This window comes from Symphodus melops (genome assembly GCF_947650265.1).
Source record: "Symphodus melops genome assembly, chromosome: 8".
In the NCBI taxonomy this organism is placed as follows: domain Eukaryota; kingdom Metazoa; phylum Chordata; class Actinopteri; order Labriformes; family Labridae; genus Symphodus; species Symphodus melops.
Window position 1 is genome coordinate 9,513,449 of NC_136698.1, and position 24,516 is coordinate 9,537,964.

Below are 24,516 nucleotides of genomic sequence, written 5' to 3' on the forward strand. Positions count from 1 at the left end.
TGTAAACATACTTTATAAGGAGACTAATTGTGTTTACAAATCTCTGGAGATTAATCATCTAAAAGCAAAGATTTCTACTTCTTTCGTAGAATGGTTAAGAAAATCAGACTTTGAAGATATCTGAAAGTTACCAATTTCTGTTGCAAATTGCAAAGTAAGGAATTTTTTTTTTTTTCATGTGAACCATGTGAACATTAAGTGTCTGTTTAGCTCGAGGATTCAGGCCATCGAAAAAAGTGTATGTGCCGCGTGTTTCCATTTAATGGTTTAAAATAGATTGGAAACTCCACCCATCTGCTACAAAGCAACACTGTGCCAGTCAGGTTCAGTAGCACACCCACCATTACCCAGAGGGGACTGGGGCATAGCGTGCCTACTGTTTGATCTGGCTGTCTACTAATTGGCCGCTCTCTTGTGAAGTAGCAGGTAATGGTGAATTTTAATGGGTTTCTGGATCCTGATACAGTGCACTGATCATGCCGGTGAAATCTTGGTAGTTAAAAAAAGGGTAATGGGAGGTGTGTGTGTGTGTGTGTGTGTGGGGGGGGGGGGGGGCAGAAAGAGCTGCAATGATATGCTGGAGAGAGGAGTGAGTGGCAGAGTCCAATCAACCTTTCAACCAAAAGTGGCTCGAGGCCAAGCCTTAAGACATATATTTCACACCTTTACTTTCTCTCCTCCCTCCACCTTTTCCTGTCTCTCACACTCAATATGTCCTCCATGATGTTGCAGGCCGTCTGCTCTCTGTCTGTCTTTGCACAATCGTTCTGTCTTCTTTCTTTGTATTTCAGGGTTTTGTGTGTCTGAGAGAGACAGTGAAGTTTTTTTTCTGAAGTGGATGGTGAGATATGTAATAACTAAATGTGACACAGCCATATATCAGAAGAAAAAAAACATTTACGAATATATTAAAGGATATGTGGAGGTGGGTTCTGCTATAATAAGAGTTGTTCTGATACCAGTGTCAGTAGCTGATGTCAGTATTGTAACAGGCCACAGACACAGCCTTAAATGCAGTTTAAGATAAGCAACTTGAATGTGTAATTATGTCATATGTACAAGGCATACATACTGTAGGATTGAAATGTTGTTATAGTTATAAAAGTGCATTCTATCAGAGGACAAATATAGCAGCAGTTAAAGTAGCAGCTGCTGTGTCTGAGTTATTGTTTCTGAAAGAGAACAAATGCTTGTGCATCGTGTGAAAGCCTTTTGGTGATTTAGTGTGCAGCATTTCTTGAGGTTGATGAGTGTCAGAAAGAGTGCCTGTAAGTGCGCTGATCCCAGACCATAACTTTCTTTGCCTCGATGAAAGAACTGGTGTCAAGAAAAACACAATTTATAAAAACGTGTGTCGCTAAAAGAGAGTCATATTTTCATAGCACGGTCGGTATGCAGTATTTTCCCACCACTAGCATGTGTTGATTTTAAAAGGCAGAATGGAAGGAGCACTCGTACTGGTCAATAATTTAAATCAAGGCTATAAAGTCTGTGTATCAGAATGGAAATGAAGAAGGAATGAATGGTAGTGTGATACATCTGTGACTATAACGAGAAATGTTTGGGTTGCGATAGAGGGAAAAGAAAAAGAAAAGTGGGACATTATATAAGGTTACTCTGGCATTACATCAAGAGCTGTTCTGATGTTAACAGCTTTTAATGTGCGTTTGTTTGCAAAGTTTAAACATTGTTCAGTGTTTTCCTCATGATGATGCAACCATATTCTGAAAACTGGTTCAAGTGTTTAAAGTTGGAGACGAGGCTAAAAATGAAAGAATCAGGCGGTTCGAGAAAGGGCAGATCATAAGAAAACAGAAAAGTAGAGACTTTCTCCTACTTACTATTCATTTCATCAGGATTTCCTGCATGTATCACAAGCACAAACATCCCCATTGGTGCACACATGACCCCATGAGTTCTTATGAACACTTAAAACTACATTCTAAACAAAAAACTAAAATGACTAAAAACTGCATTCTGCAGATGCAAGTTCTTTTTTCCCCTTTATACATGTTGCTTTTTTTTTTTTTTGCATTTATTTATCAGTGGTGTTTTCTCCATATTTTCTCTTTGTAATGCTAGTTTGCTGTTTTTGTGCTGCAAGGTTTAAAAGCCAGGCTACTAGGCAGGCTGCATAAAAAATTAATAAGCCACATAGTGGAACATGAGCATGTGTCCATATGAGAGAGAGTGAAACAGAGAGCAAGTTTCATTATACTTGTGCAAGTATCTACATCAGCCGGTGTGTGACAGAATGTATGTGGTAGGTTAGAACATTTGTCTGTGTGTGGGAGAAAAAAATAAGTAAGGTAGTGGGAGGGGGAGGGGGAGGGGGGCAGGCATGCTCGCCCTATAATGAGACAGTGAAGAATAAGCTTGGCAGTGTCAGCAACAGATCCGGCTGTTCTTCCTCTTCCTGTCTGACTGCCTCGAGGGTGACTTTTGCCCTCTCCCACACCTATAGAGAAAGTGAGGAAACAGGAAACAATTAAGGAAATAGTGGTTAGAAGGTCAGTATATATATATATATATATATATATATATATATATATATATATATACATATCTATAAATATCTATAGGACGTTTTTTTCAGCATTTGAGGTCAGGGTAGAAAAGCAAAGGTTATGAGAGAATAAAAACAACACCGCTCTGCACATCTGTTGCCATGATACAAAGAACTTTCAAAGTTTTATCGTATTTTCATTCATGCACAAAAACCTGAAATATTTCCTGTGATTTTCAGGGTGAGCTGCAAGTGTGGATGCAAATGGCGGAGCAGCAGGAAATTTTCAGAAAAATTCACTGCAAGCGAGCAGACAGCGGTGTGCAATCTTTGTGCACATTATGTAGCTGCTTTATTCTTTTGTTACGCTCGCCAGTATGTGTTTTTTTTTATCACTCATCTGTTGATACTGTGAATACATCCAATTACATGGACCTAATATAACAGCAAAAAAAGCATAGTACATCTATAGATGTGCACTCTGTGGCTTTTTTTCATCATCTCACATTTCCAAGCTGTGGAGGACCCACACCCTCCCCCTACTTCATGATGTGATGGACATATGTGCGTAGGCAACTCAAAGATTTCAGGAGCAGACTGTTATGAATATTTCTATTAATTTCGCGAGTGCATGTGCTAAAGAATCTCACAAGCTCTTTCTAAAATATCTCCACTTTAAAAGACCTTTTGTGTCATTTTCATATTTTCCAAAGTTTCTGTTTTTATCTTCTGGCCAGGAAAGCCTTTATAAATGCTTTGACTTGTGTGCCGATCAGATTAAGTGTCCACACAACTAACTCATTTGTATGTCTGGCATCTGCAAAAAAAGAAAGTTGTAGGATTCTTTAAGCGGAGCATGAGACCCTTGCAGACTTCATGTGACTCAGTCCACACTGAGCTAATTCCATGTTCTTTCAGTTGTTTTGGCCAACTGCTTATCTATAGACTGTGTCTAACGAACAAGTCAATTCTCATTCCTGAGCCGCGCTCACTGCCTCCACCAGTAAATAATACATTTGTTTAGCGGCACAAAGATCTGCATCCAGCAGCCGAGCTTACTTGCACACTGTGAACCCATTTTTGAATTTGATAAATGTTATTAGCTACTCAGTGCAGGCAATTTTGTACTTTGCAAATAATTTATCACATGCTCTACCTATGTGTGCATGATCACAATAAACTTGTTATTATTATTATTTGTTATAGTTAGGGTCAACTTTTAAGGAGGATTGTGTGTGCAAGAATTCTGTTTTTTTTTAATCTGTGACTGTGCATATCAGGTGCTTCTTGCTTTGTATGTAGTCATAAGCTGTTATTTTTTGGGTGTATTGTAGAGGGCAGGCTTGGCACAAATAACAAATCAGTATGGCGATGTTGATCATGTGGACAGTCCTCGTGCCACTGATGAGTGGCTTAAGAGGTTTATTGTTTTTCCCTCCCAATATTTCCTCTTCTGTCTTTCAATTACTCTGCAACTGTTCACCTTTTCCTCCTCCATCTCCACTTAATACCTCCAGATTGGCATGTGTACGCCTCCCAAGCAATCTCAGGGCTTCTGTCTTTCTCAACCTGTTTTCTGTTGAAAAAAAAAAAAAAAGGTTCTGTCCAGAGGAAATTTACTCAGATGAGAGTTTATGGCCTCTGAATCCTTTGATCCTCAGAAGCTGTAATGCTGTAATCAGGTGTGATTGGAGGGTGGAGAAGCAGGACACACACTGAGTGGCAGCAATAAAGATAAAGGAGGAAGAGAGAGAGAGTGAGAGGAAAGAGGTGGTGCTGATGGAGCGGGATAAGTGGAAGCAGCTTGCCTCGAGCCAGGGGTTCCCAGCTCCTGAACTTTCACCGTCAATTTCATATAATTCCTGCTCAAGTAGAGCCACCCTGACCACCCTACAGAAATGTGGCCAGAGCCAATATTAGATACCAAAGTGCAGGGCGAAAAAAGGGAAAAAGGAAGACATGACGAGAAAAAAACAGAAAGAGTAAGGGGGCGCAGAGGAGGGATAAGAGTCTGACTGATTGTTTTATTACAGGCTCAAAATAAATGAATCCTTTGTCTCTGAAGGAGTTGACTTGGAGACTTAACTAAAAGATCGCAGGCACTGAGACACTTTCCAAACAATAAACACTTCTAGGTATCACTGTAATTTTCATACCTGAACAAAAAGGCCAGTGTTGTTCTTTCTTTCTATAAAACTTCAATCTAGAAGAACACAAGGCAACAAATTTGACTTTGCATCTAATGGATATACGATCAAGCCTTCTATCTCTTAAATTGCTGGTTTCATTTTCTGCATATGGCTCCCACCTTCCCTCCTCCTTCTTTTATTATATTTCATTTAATATATGCCAGTATTTTGGTCCCATACGTAATTGGAGAGTAAATGAGAAAATGTAAATTGGGTACCTGCACTTCTCCAGTGACTGCAAAGTACTTTAACATGAACGTTTCATATTAATGTGCACTTAGGATGATTGCAGCTGCACATGAGATGTGCAAAATCCATTTTGTCTTGAGATAGTAGTACTATAACTATTTGTATTTTAGAACCGTAAATATTTAAATTGATCAAATCATTGTCACCATACACATTCAATTAAAAAATTGCGCATGGGAATGAGAGTGAGGTGAGAGAGATGGTTCCTGTGGAAACGTTGTGAGTGACGACCTTTGGAGTGGCCCAACTCATGCATAAAGACGAGCAGGGGGATAAGGCCTGGACCACCAGAGTCATACATAAACATGAGCCTCCAGCCCAGGTGACTGAAGACTAGTCACAAAGGTTGGACTGTGGGCCCAGCAGGATTGGCAGAGTTGATGAAAGTACTCTGCCGACACATCCTGTGGTAAAAGTTGGATTGTTTGCTTAACAGCTTGACTGTGTCTTAAATGGTGCAGGTACGCAACTCAACAGACTAAATGTGTTTTATGACAGTAAGAATATCTACACACAATGGGGAAACATATTCAAATTTGATTAAACCTATTCATTTTTATTTAATTGTAAGGTGTATCTATCAAATGGAAGGAAACAGCAGTCAGAGAGGCCAGTTGAAAGATACTATCCAGAATTGTTCCATGATTACAAAGCTTGTGTCCTGAGGCTCAGATCCTTCTGGACTAACAGTACCAGCAGCTGTTCATATTTTAAGAACATTGTACTCTTTGGCCCTCAAAGGACAATGCCATGTCTGACATGTGTACTCAAGCCTATGTCTTTCCCTTCCAACCATAAACCCATACACACCCATATCTCATACTTTCATTGAAATGTGTGAAGTTCTGTTTAAGAATCTAATCTCACTGTGTGAATGGAGGTGTCATTTAGTTGTTACAGCCAAAGTGGAAATTGCTTCTTTTTTTTTTTATCATGTGGAACATTTTGTTCCGTGTGTGTTTTTCCTTTTATTCCATTCTCCCAGGTTCTTTATAGAGAAGAGGAGAGTGTTTGACCACTCAACAATTTCCCTGTCAAATGCTGCTTTATAGCAGGAAATGATGGCGAAATTGAAGCTGAGGCCTTCTGTTGCCCACTCTTCCTCCTAACAGCTTGCCTGCTTGTTACTCAGCTTATCACCGCTCGCTACACCTTGTTCCAAAAAACACCCTTTTTTAAGTGACTTATTTATCCAACACTCCAACTATTCTGGCCCTAGTGAGGCCCTGTGTCCTCTGTGACTTGTGTCTTGTTGCCATGTCTCTTTGTTAATCTGTGCATCCCTAAGTGACATTAGGCTATTACCAGAAAGTCCTCTGACAGAACCTTGGCTCATACCACCTATTCATGATTGTTGCTCTGCTTACCAAATGAGTCTCCAAACCTGTCATTAGTAGCTTTATTGAACTGCTTGTAATGGCCCATTCAAACAATGACCTCACACCCCAACCCCACCCATACACCTCGGACAAAACCCTTTTGCAATTACTATTATTGGCTGTTTTGAGGTTTTGGTTTTTGTTTGGGTATGAAAAGTTGCTTAGACCAAAATTGCACAATAAAGCAGCCCATCAGACCTCTCGATATGTTGTCGTTTTGGCACAAAGTTGGTTGGCAAGTCAGAGAAGCCTTTGCGCTACATGTCAGGAATACCAGGTCTTGATTCTCGCACATGGAGCCCCTATTCATTCCATGTTTAAGATGTAGTCCTTTGTGCTTAGGTGTCTCATATAGAGACAAATCTGTGTTGACTTTTTCTTCATATGACTGTACCATTCCTGATGTTTAACTCTTTTCCTTTTTGTAGTTGACATGGAGTAAACAATGCTGAAGAATGGCATTGCAAAATACAAAATATTGACACAGGGAAACAGGAGCATTCTCAGTTATCAGAGTCAGACTAATTTATTGACGAGAACATTTACACATACAAGGAATTTGTCTTGGTCTATTGGTGCAGAAACAATTAACAAGGGAAATAAAGCCAAAATAGCAAGACATTAAACAAATAAAATATAAGAATACATTGTGTTCCTGTACAGATAGGGGATGATTGAAAGTATAATATCTTATGTTGATGACACTCTGGAAAGCAGTTATAACAAAAATAAAGACAACCTTCATAATAAGCTTTTTGAATTGTAAGAAAAGTAGATGCAAAGTACATGCATCCTTAGTGGAAAATGCATACTAAACCAAAAACGTATTTTCTCTGAAAAAAAAAAAAAAAAAAAAAAACTTGTTTTTTTGATTGAACAAAATGTTGCACATTTTTTCTACAGCTTTTATTTCTGTTCAAACTAAACATAAATATTCTGTATTTTACAGGTTTGAACGGCAGCATTGTCGCCCACTCTTTGATAAACCAACTACTGGTTACAATTGCCACTGCGCCCTTAAACACCTTCCAACCCTGCTACACACATACAACAACACACTTTCAGAAACACACGCACACACACTCAAAGCCACCCACCACTAAATCAGACCTGACTGGTTGACACGTCTCTATGGTGAGGCACTTCCTTTAATGGCCCCTGCCTCATCTCCTGTCTCCCCTGGAGTTCGCCTGTCTTACCCAAGATGCCTCAGGAGCCTGACGAGAGAGAGAGAGAGAGAGAGAGAGAGAGAGAGAGAGAGAGAGAGAAAAATCAACAGTTTTTTTTTTTGTTTTTTTTTTTGTGTTTTCTCCTCCACCTCTCATCCTTGCAGGCAGGGAATCTTTGAAACTATCCTAGGCAATTACTGCTCCCTCTTGTCTGTGCTGTGTCCATCACGGTGGCTCACCACATCATGGAAACAGCCTGTATTGAAGTGTTTCTTTCAAAGTCCAGACCCTGGCTTCGAGCCCCTAAAATCATAGATGGGGTGACCACAGCATGTCAGCCTTTAATATTGAACCCCACAATGGAAACACTTGTCACAAAACCGTCGAATCAGCTGAAACTTATGTGCTTATACAACCTAAACTTGAAAAAGAAAATCTTTAATCTCTTTTAGAATAGAATGCTTATTGTATCTATTATCACATAAACGTTTCCTTTTTTATCAATTAAAATAAAAGGATTATACCGTTAAGAATTAAATCTTGTTACATGATTTAAGTGGCAAGAAGGAAATGAGGCAGTATGTGTACCGATCAAAGTAGTCTCACATTTTATGCTTTTCAACCAACTCAGTTCTGTTGCTTCGGAATGTTTAATTACAGTTAATGATTTCCCCATAGGCAAGTAAATGTCAACATGTCCAGACACTTGTGACACTTAGACTAGTATCATTATCTTAATAGGCATGATGATGCATTAATCAGATTTCATTCATGCCCACCATTACTTCAGGATAGTATATTCATTTGGAAATTTCAAAGCAAATGAGCAGACACTGGTGTCTTAAAAATAATGATAAAAGATAGGACATTCTATCATCTCAAGATGCAATTATTATTTTGTCTGAAACTACTTTAAAGAGGTTATCATGCTCGTTGTACAAAATTAGTGTGCAATAATATGCAGTCTCAATTTGAAAGCCTTCTTACAGTATGGCAGCCTCTGAAGTTACATATGGACAAAGCCTTTTCTGCTTCTAAGGGACAGGAAATGATGCCCTAATGCCACACTGTTACCCAGCTCAGCCAGAGAGCAAAATATTGTTTCCTGCCTCGTGCTTTGTATACAAGAGGTTTTTCTTTACATGTTTGCCATCAATACTTCCTTTTCATGTTTCTTCTGACTTTCTCATAGCTGCTGCCCTATCATGGTTGGTGCCATTAGTTTCCCCAAATATCCCCCTATTGGCCAGTATCGCAATCTTTCTTTGGCAAACAAGCAGACTTGCTGTTTAGGTCTTGTGTGAACATGGCTTTATGAATGTATAGGTTGCTTTGCAGAATTGGACAAGAACGAATAGCTGAACAGAACGGTCAGTTAATTTGCCAGAAGTTAGTCCCAAAGTCATCTGACTCTGATATTTACATTTTCACTATTAACCCATTTTGAACTACCATGGTACACAGAAGCATTTGTAAGTAATATTTTTTACACATTAAGAACATGAAACTGTTTTAAACAGATCACTTTATTCTTTTTTTTGTAACTTGCATTGGACAGCCAACAAAGAGAATTCCCAAATGTAAAGCAAACCATTTCCTATGTTAATGCCTATAAAAAATTGAAAAATCTAAAAGAGACAAGTAAATTACCATGTGGTGTCTTCATATGGTCTAAAAGCTGACCCAACTATCTCATTTTCCAGTGAAATAAGCAATTCTGCAAACTTCTGCCTTACTACTCCCTACTCCCAAAGTCCAATCTTGCTAGTCCCCTCTCCCTCGTCATTTCTCTCATCTGGTCTTTCAGACTATTTCTCTCTAGGTGTACTTTGGAGATTTTGATGTAAATGTTGCCCTTGGTAGCCAGATAGGCTCTGTGTGGAGAATACCAATGGGGCATCGGACGCCTTTCCGGGAACAGAGCAGTGGGGGTAGAGGTTGAGTGCTGGCTGTATAATAACCATTATTCAGCTGAGATGGCCATCCAGAGAGGGCTATTGGTGCTCGGGGTACAGACACTGTGATTAGATTTTCTCTATGTTGCCATTCTTTTCTGTCCCTGGATATTTCTATGTCACTGTCCTCCTGTCTTTCTTTGTGTTCTGCAATCAATTCCACAGGAATCCTATTGATCAGAATGAATTTCATGTAAGAGATGCTATGTAGAAAGAGAAAGTATGGAATATTCATAAACCGTTTGGTTTAGTTTTGGCAAATACATTTGCCAACAGTCTAGTTGTCCCAGAAGAGAAAGATTCAGACAGTTTGAGCACAAGTTTCCTGCTAACTTATTTCAAGTGAAATAAGGTGATTAAGCTAGCTGCTTTGTTTCACATCACAAACACAGTTGCATAAAAAACAGATAAACCTCTTTCCCAGCAAAAAAGATAAAAGATAGGAAACCTTTCCTTGGTAGTCAACCTTTGTCACTGAAATGGGAAATATGTTTTTAACATATACACTAATCAAAAATAAAAGTTACTGTCCCACACTATGGCATGTTTAAAAATGAAGTTATGTCATGCCATGCTCATGCTATGTTTGCATAGCATGAGCAAACATTCATACTGTAGGCTATATGCATTGAACATTTGTGCATGAACACAACATAGAAAATAGAATTCTTAAAAACTCTTTTATTATACTCATGGGCAGTCTGATTTGAAAAGTTCTGGCTTTGTAGAATGTTCAGAGAAAATAAAACTGCATTATTTAAAGTCTTAGAAGCTCAAACTGCGCAGTAGTTAAACTGCACATCTATATTTGTTAAAGAGATCAAGCCGACAGAATTCCTTATCCTCTTCCATTATATTTTTCATTCCCTGTCCCTAAAGCTTCTAATCTTAACCTCTGTTTTCCCTTCCCTATCTCTCTCTCTCTCTCTTGTTCCTCCTTCCCCTTGCTCTCTCTTTCTCTCTCGTTCCCAGCAGTGGCTCTGTGGTATTAATGCATAGACCTGCATAAAGTCTGTGTGTCTATGCTGTGGCGCAGGGTAATCAGTTAACCTGATTATGCTGCTGATGAAATTAAATCATTTCAGTAAGTGAAAATAATAATATGAGTAATAGGTGCGGGGGATGGTGGAGCACCCCACGTCATGTGCTGCAGTTCCAGCCAGTGGAGTTTTAACCTCTCTTCCTCTCTTGAACTACAGCTCCCCCCTGTTAGCGAGATAACAAGCTGCTGAGAGGCCAGTTGACATGACGTTGAGATGCACAACATGGGCAGCCTGTTAATGTAACGATTCATATACATTATTTCCAGACCAATGCTAGGACTAGAACTTGCTTTTTAGTTGTACGTTGGATTTTAGCGCAAGTAGCACACTTGGGCTAAGTGTCATAAGGCATTTTAAATACTATCACCAATACAAAAGCCACAGTTAAATTCTTTGTGTGGGTAATTGTGTCTAGGGAAAATCATTACTACTGCCAAGAAACCTTGGAATGAGAGCTTATTGAGCAAAGCTGAGATTGAGAGCACTGTTAATAGTGATGTTGAGTATATTTAAGAACATCGTATTTCATTGAATGTGCAATACTAAGTAATTATACTGCTGCATTGTGGGTAGAGCAAAGCAGAAGTTCAGAGACAAAATTTCACATATTCTGTTTTTTTTTTTCCTCTGCTCTGGTAATCGTGTCCAATTATTCCCATATTTCATCACGTATGCCTTTTGTATATAGGAATCTGGTACAGCTATGACTATACTAGGGTTGCTAAAAAGAGATTCTTTGCACGCAATGATTCTGGGAATAGTCAGAAGTGAGTAAGTCTAAAGACCAGATCTTTGCAGAGGGCCACACAGGGCATGATAGAAAGCAGAACGCAACAGAAGGCATGAGTCGGCAGATTAACAGCCGGGTGGTGGCTAAGCTAACCAGAGGCTGATTAAAGGCTTTGCACCTGTCACTTGTGTAATGATATTAAATTGCAAAGCGAAATTAAAGACAATTATGGGTAATGATGGCACTCAAGCCAACCCTAAAAAAAGCCAAAAGAATGGCAAAATTCTAAATCTAGATCAAGTCACCTAGTGCCTGCAAGGGAATTAGCTTGGGAGTCAAGCTGGGCACGCCAGCTGTGGGCGAAGGGACCTTTTTTACTGTTTGACATCACAATAACTCAAGACTTCAAGGGATACTTTCAGATGTGTTTGGTATGTTGCAATTTCCCAAAACCTGTCCAAAATAATGTGGAATATATATTATTTTTGCAGAACTATAACTGCTGAATGTCTCTTTTAGCTCTGTAGTACAATGATGGTTGGCCTAAGTGACAACGGCTGCTCCCAGCAGAGTAAATACAAACGTTGTCGTTGACCAATAGTGTGTACGCTTCATAATCTATTTTGCCTGTGAACATTTGTCATTGCAGAAAACACATCATAGTAATGCAATTGCTACGCCATTATGGGGGGCTGGCCCTTTGGGAATTTTCAGATACTATCAGCCCTTGCTATTGGTTGCTTTCACAGTCAGGCTTGCTAACCCTGAAGTAACACTCCCTCGATGAGTGATCTATTTATTTTTGCATGGCCGCCTTTATCGACAGAGCCTGTATGCTTCAGGGGGAGAGATGCTATCAAACTCTATTCCTGGGGAAGTAAGCAAACCAGAATACATGCCATTTATTCAGGAAGAGCTGCCGGGGCTGTATCAGGTCAGAGCAGCTGTAATGATAGCAGCATGTCTTCATGGATCCACCATCCCTGCTTCTTGTTTACAGCTGTTAGGGTTGTTTTGTTTGTCTGCCCACCTTCTTCTGCACTTTTACTTGACTAATTTCATAAACCTCAAATGCATTTACACAGTTTGTCAACTTCATTACTGTGGTGTGTGTCGGCTTCTGTTCTTTGTATGAATAGCATGAAAGCAGAGTTTGTGTGAGGGGAAACACAGACAGGCCTCTGTACCATCAAATGCATCAGGTACAATATCCAAAGATTTGCATATATCTTTTAACTGAGAGAATTACCCAGAGGGGCACAAGAGCGAGCACTTTTTATGGCATCTTTTGCATAGATCATTGGTGACGTACAGAAGATGGGCTTATGGAGAATATATTCCTCTGTCTTTCTTTAGAAGTTTCCAAAGTGGAGTATAAGCTTGACATTGCTTTTCTAAGCTTCAGGGAAAGTTGTTATAAAAAAAGATGATACGGGGGTGATCATTAATAATCAATGAGAAGGATACAGCACAGAGCCTAAAACAGTATAAATGCCTGTACTTCTTTGAACCTAGCATTGAAATATTCATCATGCTGTGCTTATGTTAGCCTAAGTTAGAGGTAACCTGTGTGGACTTGGTTTGGAGACCCTCTGGTTCTGCCCTCTGTTCCCCAGCATGTATTTTACTGCCCAAGCTTTAATATTTAAAAATGTGAGTACATATGAACTCATAGCCCCTCATCTCGTTACAAACCTCGAACATAATGTAGGTGCAAAAACAAAAAGTTTGCTTTTGCTCAACGATTATAAAGTGAAAACTTTTCAGACTTAACAATTAAATGATCTTTTTTGTCATCCAAATGAAACATTTACCTTGTAAGACTCATAATTAGACCATAATAAATTATTTTGAAATAACGATGAATGTCATCAATTATAAATGCATTGCCTGCAGTTGTAATTTTACTCCCCATTTGCTCACAACACCACCAAAATGTTTGCAGGGTTGAGGTTATTCGCTCAAAGTATGAACATTGACCTCTTATGTGCCACTGACCAGCATCTTGGTCAGTCAATCTTCTCTGAGTTGCGATGTGGCCTTGGGCTTGTGATGCACATTACAGCTCCGGGTACTTCCCCCTTTGGCTTTCATCATCTACTGAGAGTGAATCACTCCTTTGGCTTCAGTCAGGGTAGAGGTCAAGTGATTTGACCCATGGGACTAATTTTCCCCAAGAGAGCGGGGACTCGGCATTAGCTGAACAATGACAACACAGTGAATACCACACTGTCATCTGCTAACAGTGAAATAATTGCTCAGTCATATAGATGAGAATTATAGCTGCAGTCTTTGTGAGGCAATAATCACAGTCAAAGGAGATTATATACCTAACCATTGTAACCATTGGTAGAAAGAGTAGAACAAAGATTTGCACAAAGATTTTAGTTTTTTTGACATATACAGCATGTCTTACTTTTCATGACTTGCTATAGTCTTAAGAACATAATGTGTGTTTATCTTAAATAAGGTACATATGGTAGGGTTCTCTAAGTAGAATACTTCTGAAGATTTAGGGTTAGGGTTTTCAAGATTTCAAGGCAGTACTAAAATGTAAACTTAAAAAAAGACATAGGCACCACTTTCTTGGAGAATGTTTTTAATGTCCTAACATCTGGCTTTAAAGGGCAGGTTACTCATGCCACCTTTTCCGTTTTCTTTTCACAGAGGACCTTCTTCCAGCGGGCTTCCCCAACATCGACATGGGCCCTCAGCTCAAAGTGGTGGAGCGGACCAGAACAGCCACCATGCTCTGCGCTGCCAGTGGCAACCCTGACCCAGAAATCACGTGGTACAAAGACTTCCTGCCCATCGATCCCAGTGCAAGTAACGGGCGAATCAAACAGTTACGCTCAGGTAGGGAAAGCCCAGACGGCATGTTACTACTGTTCTGTATATTATTAACACGTCATATCAAGATTGAATGCATACTTTTCTTAATTGCAATTAAAAAATAATAGTATACAGTTGAAGTAAGCCCAGGTTTCTGTGACCATTTTTTTATCCACAGATTATCCTTAAAAAATGACGTATAAAAGTGTGACATTACTGAATGAGGTCTTATGATTCTCAACATTCCGAAAGTGTGTCATTATAGACATTGTGTGCTTATCAACACACGTCCACACACAACTGACACAACTCAGAGGTGGATATGTTGTCCTGTTCCCATTGATTGAACCCTACTGAGAGGCCCACTAAAGCAAAGTCCAATTATATAGCTAATTAAGTGCAGGCCCTGAAGTAGCCCTGAGCAAAAAGGGGTAGATATTTTAGTCAATGATTTGTCACCATTCGAAAAATCCGATGACTCCTATTTGATTTGTTGCCGCAAACGTAAATCAGCACAGACACTACTAAATAAAGAGCATGTTGCCATTGAGTTCCTGCCCTCAGTTGTGGCCCTTGTGAGCTGTACACTCAAGGAAATCAATTTGTCATCTCATTATTTTACTTGCCCAAGTAAAAAGACAGCAAGTCCTCAGCTCTATAACAGGCATTTCTTTTCAAAATGTTTCATGTTTGAATAACTTGTGCACCTTTTTTCAGTTAAAAGTTTGATTTCAAATATAACTAAGCAAGACCTTCTGTGGTGTTATTTGGTAATTTACCTCAAGTTTTCTACATCCATGAATTCTTCCCAACACATTATATTTAGCAATAAGGTTGACCAAACATGAACGTGTTTTTCCTTCAGATTGTGACTAGCTTAGTTTCAGCAAAAGAAATTTTATTTTGAGTGTAATTACCTGACGTTTCCTTTTCCCTGACAGGAAAGTTCCTTTTGAGTTTGTCATGCAAGAACAAAGGGGAAAAAACAAAGTTTGACTATTTTATTCAGCATCATTTATGCAGAGTTAAACATTAATGAATTAAGATTATGTGATGATAAGACACTATTGAGATTTGTTGTTGGTTTGCCTGGAACATTTGGCTGCCGGTAAGCCTGTCTACTTCACCACTAATATCCGAGGTCTCACACAATTTCATTAAGGGTTAGTCCTTCTCTGATTAAAGTCAAACCTGGTGAACTAGTCAAGCGTTTTGAGACTCTGTGGCGGATGTAAAAAAGGTAATAGACCTCTTGCCTGTTGTCTAACTTCTGAGTCATCTGTCTTTTTGTGTCATAATTTCTTCAATTGTCCCTGTATGTCCTGTCCAAATGAAACAAACTGTTGTTTTGTTGTATCTATCTCTCTTTATGTATGTTTTGTCTGTATATTTGTCTGAAACTCAGATGTGTCTTGAAGCACATTGCAGAGTCTTCAACTCATTTCATGTGGCTATCACCATAACACAAGTTAAAACAGGAAAATAATACAATCGTATAAACCAACCAATAAATAAAAGGGAAAAAAGTGTTCAGTATTTACAATTGACATCAAATTGGGTTCATTTTTTTAGGAAAAAAACACAACAACCTGAAGTTAGACTTTTTAATTGTGAAAAACAGTTATGTAACTCCATAAAATTAATTATTCACTGCCCCTTTACCTGTACCATATGGGAAAGAAAAATAAAGCACTGCGGTTGGACACAAGATCCAACTAAATTGCAGATCCTTTAACTCTAACATAATCTAAAATGAACTATGTTGTTCTTCCCCTCCCCCTTGCTCTGTCATTTTCAGAAGCCTTTGGTAAGTGTATTGTAAAAGCCCAGCAAGCCCACCCACTTCTCCTTGAAACAGATGGCATATTTAAACTAGTTTTCAAAATGCATGTATCCTCTGCTCTCCCCACCCCTTGTCCTTTTTTATGCCAGTTACTCATTATGTTCTGTTTGTTTATCCTTAACTTTTACTCCCTCTCCCAACTCCTTCTTACTCAAACTTTATCTTCTTTCAACCCCTTAGATTGGAACTACATGCTAAAAGTTTAATCAAGGACAAGCAGCAGCATGAGTTGAGGATTGGGTGGTTTGGTATCACAGTTCACCTTTAAGCAGCACAGTTTTGTTTTTTTTAATAAAGTAAAGTCTTGCTGAGCAGGTCTTTTAATGCAACACCCTGCTTCACATTAATGATAATCTGCACAGTTAGACTTAAGTATCGTCCAGTTCTACCATATGTTAAACAGTTATCTACAAGATTTTATCATATTTGGCATCCTAAGTACCTTTTTGCAAGGTGACCTCAAAAGTAGCTGTTTCTTTATTCTTTATTTTGTGCTTGCTGTGTTACAGGATTTGAAGAATAATTAGACACTGTTTGAATCTAAGACCATTATCCTTTTTCAGTCCTGGCCAACAGAGTTATAGAATATGCTTTGCTCCAACAATATAGTAGTGGATGTTTTTCACATTCTGCATTCTATGTAAATAGTTCAACCTTGAAACATGGTTTGCTGTCCGAAAATACCCTTTAATTCCAAACTTGGGTGGACCCTCTGGTCTGGACCAAATATTTTCTCAAGAGGCCATTTTTGTCTCTTGCCAAATCGGCCAAGATCCCCCAGGCTTAAAAGTCTCTTGCAAAGGCTCTTTTGCCCATGCTGAAGCATGGGGGCTCAAGTGATAGTTGCATTTGGCCACATTCTTCTCCTCCTGACTTTTTGAACCACTTGCAAAAATAAATCCGGCCATTTTTAGCTGGGTGTATTTTACTAGCAGTTCAAAATACACTTTATGTGTATGCAGGAATGGAAATGACTTTATCATGTTTCAATACAAAGGCTCTTGTAAGGTAATGTTAGCCTTGGGGCTTGTATTTTTCTATAGTTCCTTAGCTGGAAGGCTCATTGAGCAACCAGGCATGATTTAATCTGATGAGAAAAAGGTCAGCGTAATGCGTACACACACCCCCAAGGCTGCCATCTTCTTATGTCTTTAGCTATTTCAGTTGCCATCTTGGACTCCAGGTCCATTTTTTGTTTGTTAGTTACTTTTTCTTTTGGAGGATAAATTCACACTTCCTCAAAATTAAAGGTTCCTATGGCAGCATTTCAAAGGTCTATTTTTAGTGTTTTTCTGTTGACCAGATTGCTGGTAACAGTTTCTGAGGGCTCTGTTTTCTCTTTTGCCTCAGCCTCACTCTCAAGTTTTTTGGGCAACTGAGGCTTATGTATCCTCACCTATAGCTGGTATTTAAGTCAAAACTCCAGTGTAACTTGATATTGGCACGGGGGGTGAGCAAACATGAGTTAAAAAACAAACAAACTTTTCCACTGCAGTTGAATTGACTGCATGTTCAAATTTGCATTCAAATCAGATTTCATTCTCATTCAAAATAAAAGACAACAATTGTGATCATATTAAAAGGTAAATGGAGCATCCAGGACTTGTTTGTAAGATTGCTGACAAGCTGGATGACTGGTTCCTCATGTGCCACACCATGTTGTGCTTGCAGGGCAGTGCTATTTTGCGTTGCAGTCCCCTGAGGTGCTCCTCCAGAGGTGTGGAGGGAGCCTGACATTTCCCCCCAAGTCCCTGTAGCTGCAGACCCCAGGCCAGCGCTGACTTGTCAGCCAGAAAAGATTAACCAAAGGCCAGAGGGACAGTGAGAGGATTGGGAGGGTGCATATTCATGAAGATTAAGGTCCTTTTAAATAGAGAGATTTAAAATATTGACCTAACACTGGATGCCCCCTCTTAGACACTGAGTTTTACATTATGCATATTCCAATGTGAATCATGCAGTAAATTGCATTTCAATCTAAAATTTGAGAGAAAGCACATATATATTTGCATCAAAGCCGCTCTGCATGGGTTAACCTCTGCAGATGTGGTGACAACAGTCACTTTTCACCTGAGACCTGCTGTTACATCAGGATCCCAGACTGGAGTCTGTGGTGATGAGAAGGTCAGCCAGAAGCCCTCTGGAGGTTGGTCTGGATTTGACACTCAGCCAATCACGCAACCCTATCTGTCTCACACGCAGATGGGCAACATCTCTGGCCAGATTGCCTCAGGCCAGACTACATCCTTCAATTTTGTTTTTAATATATTCAGAGGGTTGTTTAACCAAACAGATGGGGTGTTCTGTGGAGCAAAAATTACTGCATTTCATAATGTGACGAGGTCAGTGGCCTGTTTAGGTATATTGAGGTCATTGTCTCTGTAAGCTGATCAACCACTGGCTGACCAAAGCTTAGAAGGGGAGCTTATGGCCATTGGGTTGCATGCTGTTATTCAGGTGGATTTGTCAGTGTAATTCAATAGAGGTTAGTTAGGCTAACTTTTATTTTCATCTCTGCATTCTGCTTTATCATTTAAAAACTAGAATTTGCAATAATCTAGGTCACTTCCTTTCCTTTCCTTTTTTACAATATGTTATCCACCTCTATCTATCACCCTTGATTCTCCTTATTACTTTAACCTTCTTCTTTTGTCCACATTTGTCATGCAGTTCTTTACAATGATGGCCTTCCCCTTTACATACCTGCTTTATTAACCTTAACCTAACCTTAACCTTAGCCTAACTTTGACCTTAACCTCACCTAACCTTTAACTAGTAACCCCTTAACCCCCAACTAAAATTCCATCACCGCTAAAGCAAAATAAACCAACAGCTTCTGCAGCCTACTGTATAATCAAATTCTAACTCTATAACAACGTAACCTTCCCAGACCCCTATTGTCCCTTGTCTTGTGATTATCTGTGGAGTATGTGGTCTCTCAAATCATTGAAAAAATGATTAAAATGCCTCTCGTGTTTTGCCTGTTTTTCAGTGCCTCTAAACGTTCACTGTGACAAATCTATTGTTTTTGGATGTTAATGTAAGCCAATGCTGTAGGTTTCCGTCCTTCAAGTTGCAGGACGCAAGTAAACACATTGGATCCATGTAGGTTTATTGAAAAACAGGCAGAATTTCAAAATTAGTGATCATCTCTTATTTGCTGGTATCACAAAGGACCACCCCTGTAAACAGATATGAATAACAAGAGCATATATTTCTGAAGGAAAGTTTTAACTTGAGATGGAAATTGCGGTCACCATGTTACATTTTAAGACCAAGGTAGGTAGGCATGGGTGGATGGGTCATATTGTTGTTTTGATGGTGCAGCGAGTTGGTAGAATGGCTGGTACATGTGACCATGCCTGTTGTGTCCGGCCCAATGGGTAGTGCATACCCCTGACTCTCAGCTTTATGCCTTCAGGCCATTTATGCTAAATAGGGTTCATCTTCTGGGTTGGTGCCATCCTGCTGGCATTCTCAAGGGATTGCCCGAGGCATGTTGAGGCCATGAGTCACGTCGAGATTTAGAAAGGGAGACGAGAAAAACAAGGAGAGAAACTGTGGCAAAGTATGAAAAGCACAAAGATACAGAAACAGGGAGACCTCGAGAATTCTGTGGGGGAGGAGAAAATGTGAGAGAAGAAAAAGCAGTTGAGATGAGTCGTAAGAAACCATTGAAAAGAGTAAAAAGCCAAGAGGGAACGAACGGTGTAATGCTTGGCCAAGGGGAGGATAGAGTTAAGCTGGCTGCCCTAGCTACGCGTATCCAAAGCTTTGTCCAAAAGGTAACTATTGTACATCACCTTAACAACATGGAAGGCTTTGTTTAAAAAACCTACAAAACACTGACTGGATAGGCTGATATTTTAGTGTCCCTAATGGGACATTTGGCTAGTAGTCAGGTACAGTATGTATCACAATACAAAGTCGTAAAAATAAACAAAGAAAAGAGAAACATTGAATTCCCTGTTGAATTAAACAATAGAAAGACCAAGAAAATGTAATTAATGACATCGAAGGAGTATTGAACCTTTGTTTGATAAGTCAACACGTCATCGCTAAGTTCAGAACCATTAGGATAAATAAGAATGTCAATGTTTTTGATTTAACCTGATTTAACAACTAGAGTATTGGAGACTACATTCCTCCCTAAGCAAGTACTGTATGTTCCATACACTAAAGTAGATGACCAAATAGAAAAGAGGTGCCCTTACTTGATTTACTGACCTCTGTTTTTTTAAATCAGCTGGCTAGGAAAGCGCATTTGCCACTGTTTTGACCTTTTGCCTTAAGGTCAAATCTTGCCTTTTCTGCCTCACCACCTCAAGTTGCAGCTTTGAAAAAACATTACCAAGACCATGAGCCTCTTAAGCTCTGTTAATGTCAAAGGGTAGGAAGAGGGAAAAAGGGATATAATACAATGGAGAACTCTTAAAAAAAAGGTCCCTATTATTCCCTTTGTGATACCAGCAAAATGAGAGGTGTTGTTCTCTGTTATTTTTCTAAGGAAAAAAACATAATCCTTGAAACCCTTGTAAAAGATCAACCGATGGTTTGACAATGCAATTCCAGTGATCCACCTCCAAACTCAAATAACACTTCTAAATATTTCTAACATTGAACTAAACTGATGTTGTGTCTTCCATTTTTGTGTCTCCTCCAGAGGGTACCCCAATTCGAGGTAAGCTGTTTAACCAACACAGTGAAAAAGAAAAAGAAAAGACTTAAACTGATACTAAACCAGTCATAATCGCTCCTAACACCACCCAGCTGACTAAATATGCGGACTATCCATTGAAATGTTCCTTTGTGACATGACAAATTCTTTTATATCCACTAACATTTATATTTCATCTGTGTTTGGTTTCTATGTGCTGAGTACACGCTGTGATCATGTGTGTTTCACTCATTCCTTATGTGATCATTGATGTGTACTTTTTCCACCTCTGTTCGTGTTATGTGTTTGCGCCTCTCTATCTTCCCCAGATCATCAGTGTCTGAAAACTACTGAGCAGTTTAAATTATGTTGTTTTAAAACCAGATTGGCAAGTATGAAAAACAGAGGGAAGGGGTGGTGAGGGATTTTACGAGATGGTTCGTTTGCTCTATGCGTCTGACATTTAAATAGTTTGGACATTGATATGAGGCTGGAAAGTGGGGAATTGGTTATTGGATGTTGGAGGTATATGATGGCCTCACTTGTTGATAATGCCAGGCTATTAATAACTGTATAATGTTCAACCCAACCCAGGAATCCTCTTTCTTCCTTCTCTCCTTCGATATCCTGCAAATTCTTCCATGAAGCACCCAAGCAGTAGCTTGCATACTCATGGTGGTTCAGAGAAAAGGAGGGCATTCAATTCAATTCCCTTCCCTCCATGGTAGTCTGCTGCACATTAACTTAAAAAGTGAAGCCTAGAGATGGTTAGATGGAATGGCTGTCTTTAAAAGAACAGTGATCTCTGAAAACCTACCACACCCAAATTCAGTTCTTATAATGTCAAAGGATTAACAGGATATCAAGGTGGGAAAGGACTGACACAGGACAATGACGGAGACTTCAATTGTTGATATATTGGCTTTCCTAAATAGTTCTTCCTTTTAACATTTTTTTTTCCTTCTTGGAAATTGCATATTTTATATTCATCCACCAGCCTTTGTGGCTAAAAGATTATCTCCCAGTTGCTTAGTTTTTTGTTTGTTGTACAGGGCTTTTTCCACAGGCTGAGCAGGTAAGTGAATATCTTAGTTTGCCACATACTCCCCTGTATTCATGGGGATGAATGCCTTTAATTTCACCTTTAAATTTTGGTAACCCGAAAAGGGCAACTGATTTCACATTACCTTCCTACAGTTAGATTAAAGCCCTCCATCTTCAATTATTTCATGACACAAATCTCCAAACAGTAGCAGGCTCTAAAGCATATTCATGAGAACCTGAAGGTTTTATAGTAAATTCAGACCCTGTCCTCCTCCAAAGCCCTCACTCATGACCAGCATTGCCATACCCAGCCCTCCCTTTTCTGCTTTGAGTGAAAAGGGTTTCATAAATCATATTGTGGTGAACAAAAGCAAGTGTGACTTATGAACTCCACATTTACATAATGAGATCAGTGGCTTGAAAAAGGTGATTTTTCACCACCAAATAAATGCATATAGCCACACTGGCTTGCCTTCAGGAGTCCATTCCACTTGTATAGAGGAGAAAATTAATGTCCCGAGATTTAGAGAGTGAAGCAAATGTTTTTTAGATCAAGGAGTCTTAGAATGACACAAATGGTTAATTTGCATACTTGCATTAAGTTACTGTATTTGGTTGCTTTCAGCGAAAAATGGTTATTCACTGGTAAGTGACCAGGAAAGTGAAAGTCAAGTAAGCTCTTGGAAAAGCAGGATTACCAATGGGGTTAGTGCAGCTTTACAATTGTGACCATTCCACCCTGTCAGAGGCTAAATTACTTTTAAGATGCTTAAGTTACCTTGACTGTCCATCAAATCTAAGATTACCCTAGAAAAGATTAACTCATCTGATTTACACTTGATGGTTTTTGGCTACCATAGGCTTCACAAGTAGGCTAGGCACAGAAAAGTTTAAGTGGGGGAAAAACTACACTGTGGACTGATGGAAATTCATTGGGCAGCAGTGGCACGGACATATGGAACAGCAGATTCCTAAAATGTAAATTCAGCGTTAATTTAGCTTCAATAGAAAGCCAACCAGGTGCTGGCCTTGAGGTAGGCAGTAGGAAGAAAGGTTGCTGGACTCCCTCCTTGCTTCATTACTGATTTCATGGGAGCGTTACAAGAAACCAGATGGGTGCTGACAACAATGGCATCATACGTAGGGCCCCATGCTGCTGCAATCACAGTGTAATGACCTTGGGGTGGTTGCAGAGTGTCCCCAAGTGACAGCCAGGATACAGGCCGAAGAAAAGGAAGACAGAGAGAGAAGGGCACTGTCAGACTTGGCTGCCATGTGTCCATACTGGTCCATTTTTCTATTTTGAGATTATTCAAACTGCTGGTTCATCACTGAACTATGCAACCTGTGATAAATAAAAGTCTCTATAGGCGTAGGACTAAAAAGGTTCATATATTCTGTGTGTGCACTTACACACATATACATTGAGTTGTCGATTTGTGGTTTATACTGCACTGTAATAAAGCTTTTGGTACTTGTGTAAGGATCACAGAAAGAGAGAAAACAATATAAATGTAGATGAAAAATGGGTACTAATGAGAGATAAAATGATGAAAGGAACAGCGTGCCACCGGCAGGCCTGAGTGGGCTGTGGAAGGAGCAAGAGGGAGGGAAAGAGAGAATGAGACTTGGCCAGCCATTTTGTTGATCGCCTAAACAAATCAATCAGGACCCGCTGGAGCACACTAATTGAATTACACAAATGGGACAGGAGGGGGGTACACATGGCAAAGCTGCTACAAAGCAGCGACAGGGGTGGGCATACAACGGCTTCAGGCACTTTCTGAAATTAATCATCCATGCTGGCCCCTCTTTGCTTTTCTGTTATCCCCTCATCTGTCCTCTCTTTGTGCTGGTCCGTCTCTTCAACTCTTCCTCTCAGTTCTTTTTGTTGTTTTATTTTTTTTTCCATTTGCTATTTTACACTGCACCTTTGTTGAATGAGGCCCCTTTTCCCTCCCATCTTTTTTATCGTCCTTTTCCATGTCTCTGTTTTTATTTTTACCACCCTTCCTCTTTTTCATTCTCTAGTTGTCTGTTCACAGTCTTTCTTGACCTAGCTCAAGCAAAATGTGTAATTTTGGGGCTTTTCAATAGCATATTGTAGTCTACAGCTCCAGAGCAGTGTCCAAGCATGCATGGAACCATTTAAATGTAAATACTGTAAAATGTGTTTAATAAGTTATAGGAGTAGGTAAAGTCACAGCCATGCCTGAAACAATCACCTAAAAGAATTGTGAAATCTTGAATACTACTAGTACAAAGCATCCACTCTAAACAGATTGGGTAGGAGAAAGTCTTTCGAATCTTAATAGGCCTTCAAAAACATGTTTGTTGAACTCTGCCCAAGCACTCTTCTTTGTTATCACACCTTGGCACCTGAACGCTCCTCATCGGATCAGCCTGCGGCCTGCAGCTCTGTTAACCAGGGCAGCTGTCACGGCTGGAACAAATGTCCTAGACCCACTGCCCATTACAGTGTCTCTCCTCGAATGGATGAAGGCAGTGAACATGCTGCAAGACAGCTGGGAGTGGGTTGTGGTGGAAATTGGAGGCTGTGAGTGTTGGTGTGCAGGAAGGGTCACTTTGAATGAGATGAAGACCAATTAGACCACAGGGAAGTGATGCCATCATCATCAGGGCCTTTAGTTGCTTGAATTCTCAACGCGTTCCTCTTTTGGATCCTAATGGTCCAGCATACATCATGGATAAGACAGAAAGAACAAAATGGCACCAATCTTTTCTCCCAATGACCCAGAAAAACATGACTTATTACTCAGGGGTGGTACTTTGTAGGGTTTATTTAAGATCAGGGTGGCTGGTAAGTGGATAGAGGGACTGGACATAATCAGATCTTAGGTTCAATGCCCAAAAATAAAACTACCGATGTCCTGGAAGAACAATTGTGTTTGTTGTTAGC

General features: G+C 39.6%; 2 protein-coding genes across 10 annotated transcripts in view; both read left to right on the forward strand.

Annotated features, from left to right (window-relative positions):
* Positions 1–24,516, forward strand: part of ptprsa (protein tyrosine phosphatase receptor type Sa) — a 214,364-nt gene that overhangs the window by 110,878 nt on the left and 78,970 nt on the right. For all 8 annotated transcript variants that reach the window (XM_079349634.1, XM_079349635.1, XM_079349633.1 and 5 more), the window contains one exon: positions 13,888–14,076. In XM_079349634.1, coding sequence (XP_079205760.1) covers positions 13,888–14,076 — 189 coding nt within the window. The remainder of the gene's footprint in view (positions 1–13,887; positions 14,077–24,516) is intronic.
* The window catches only part of LOC306827678 (GRAM domain-containing protein 2B), a 172,308-nt gene that overhangs the window by 15,330 nt on the left and 132,462 nt on the right, over positions 1–24,516 (forward strand). The window lies entirely within an intron of this gene.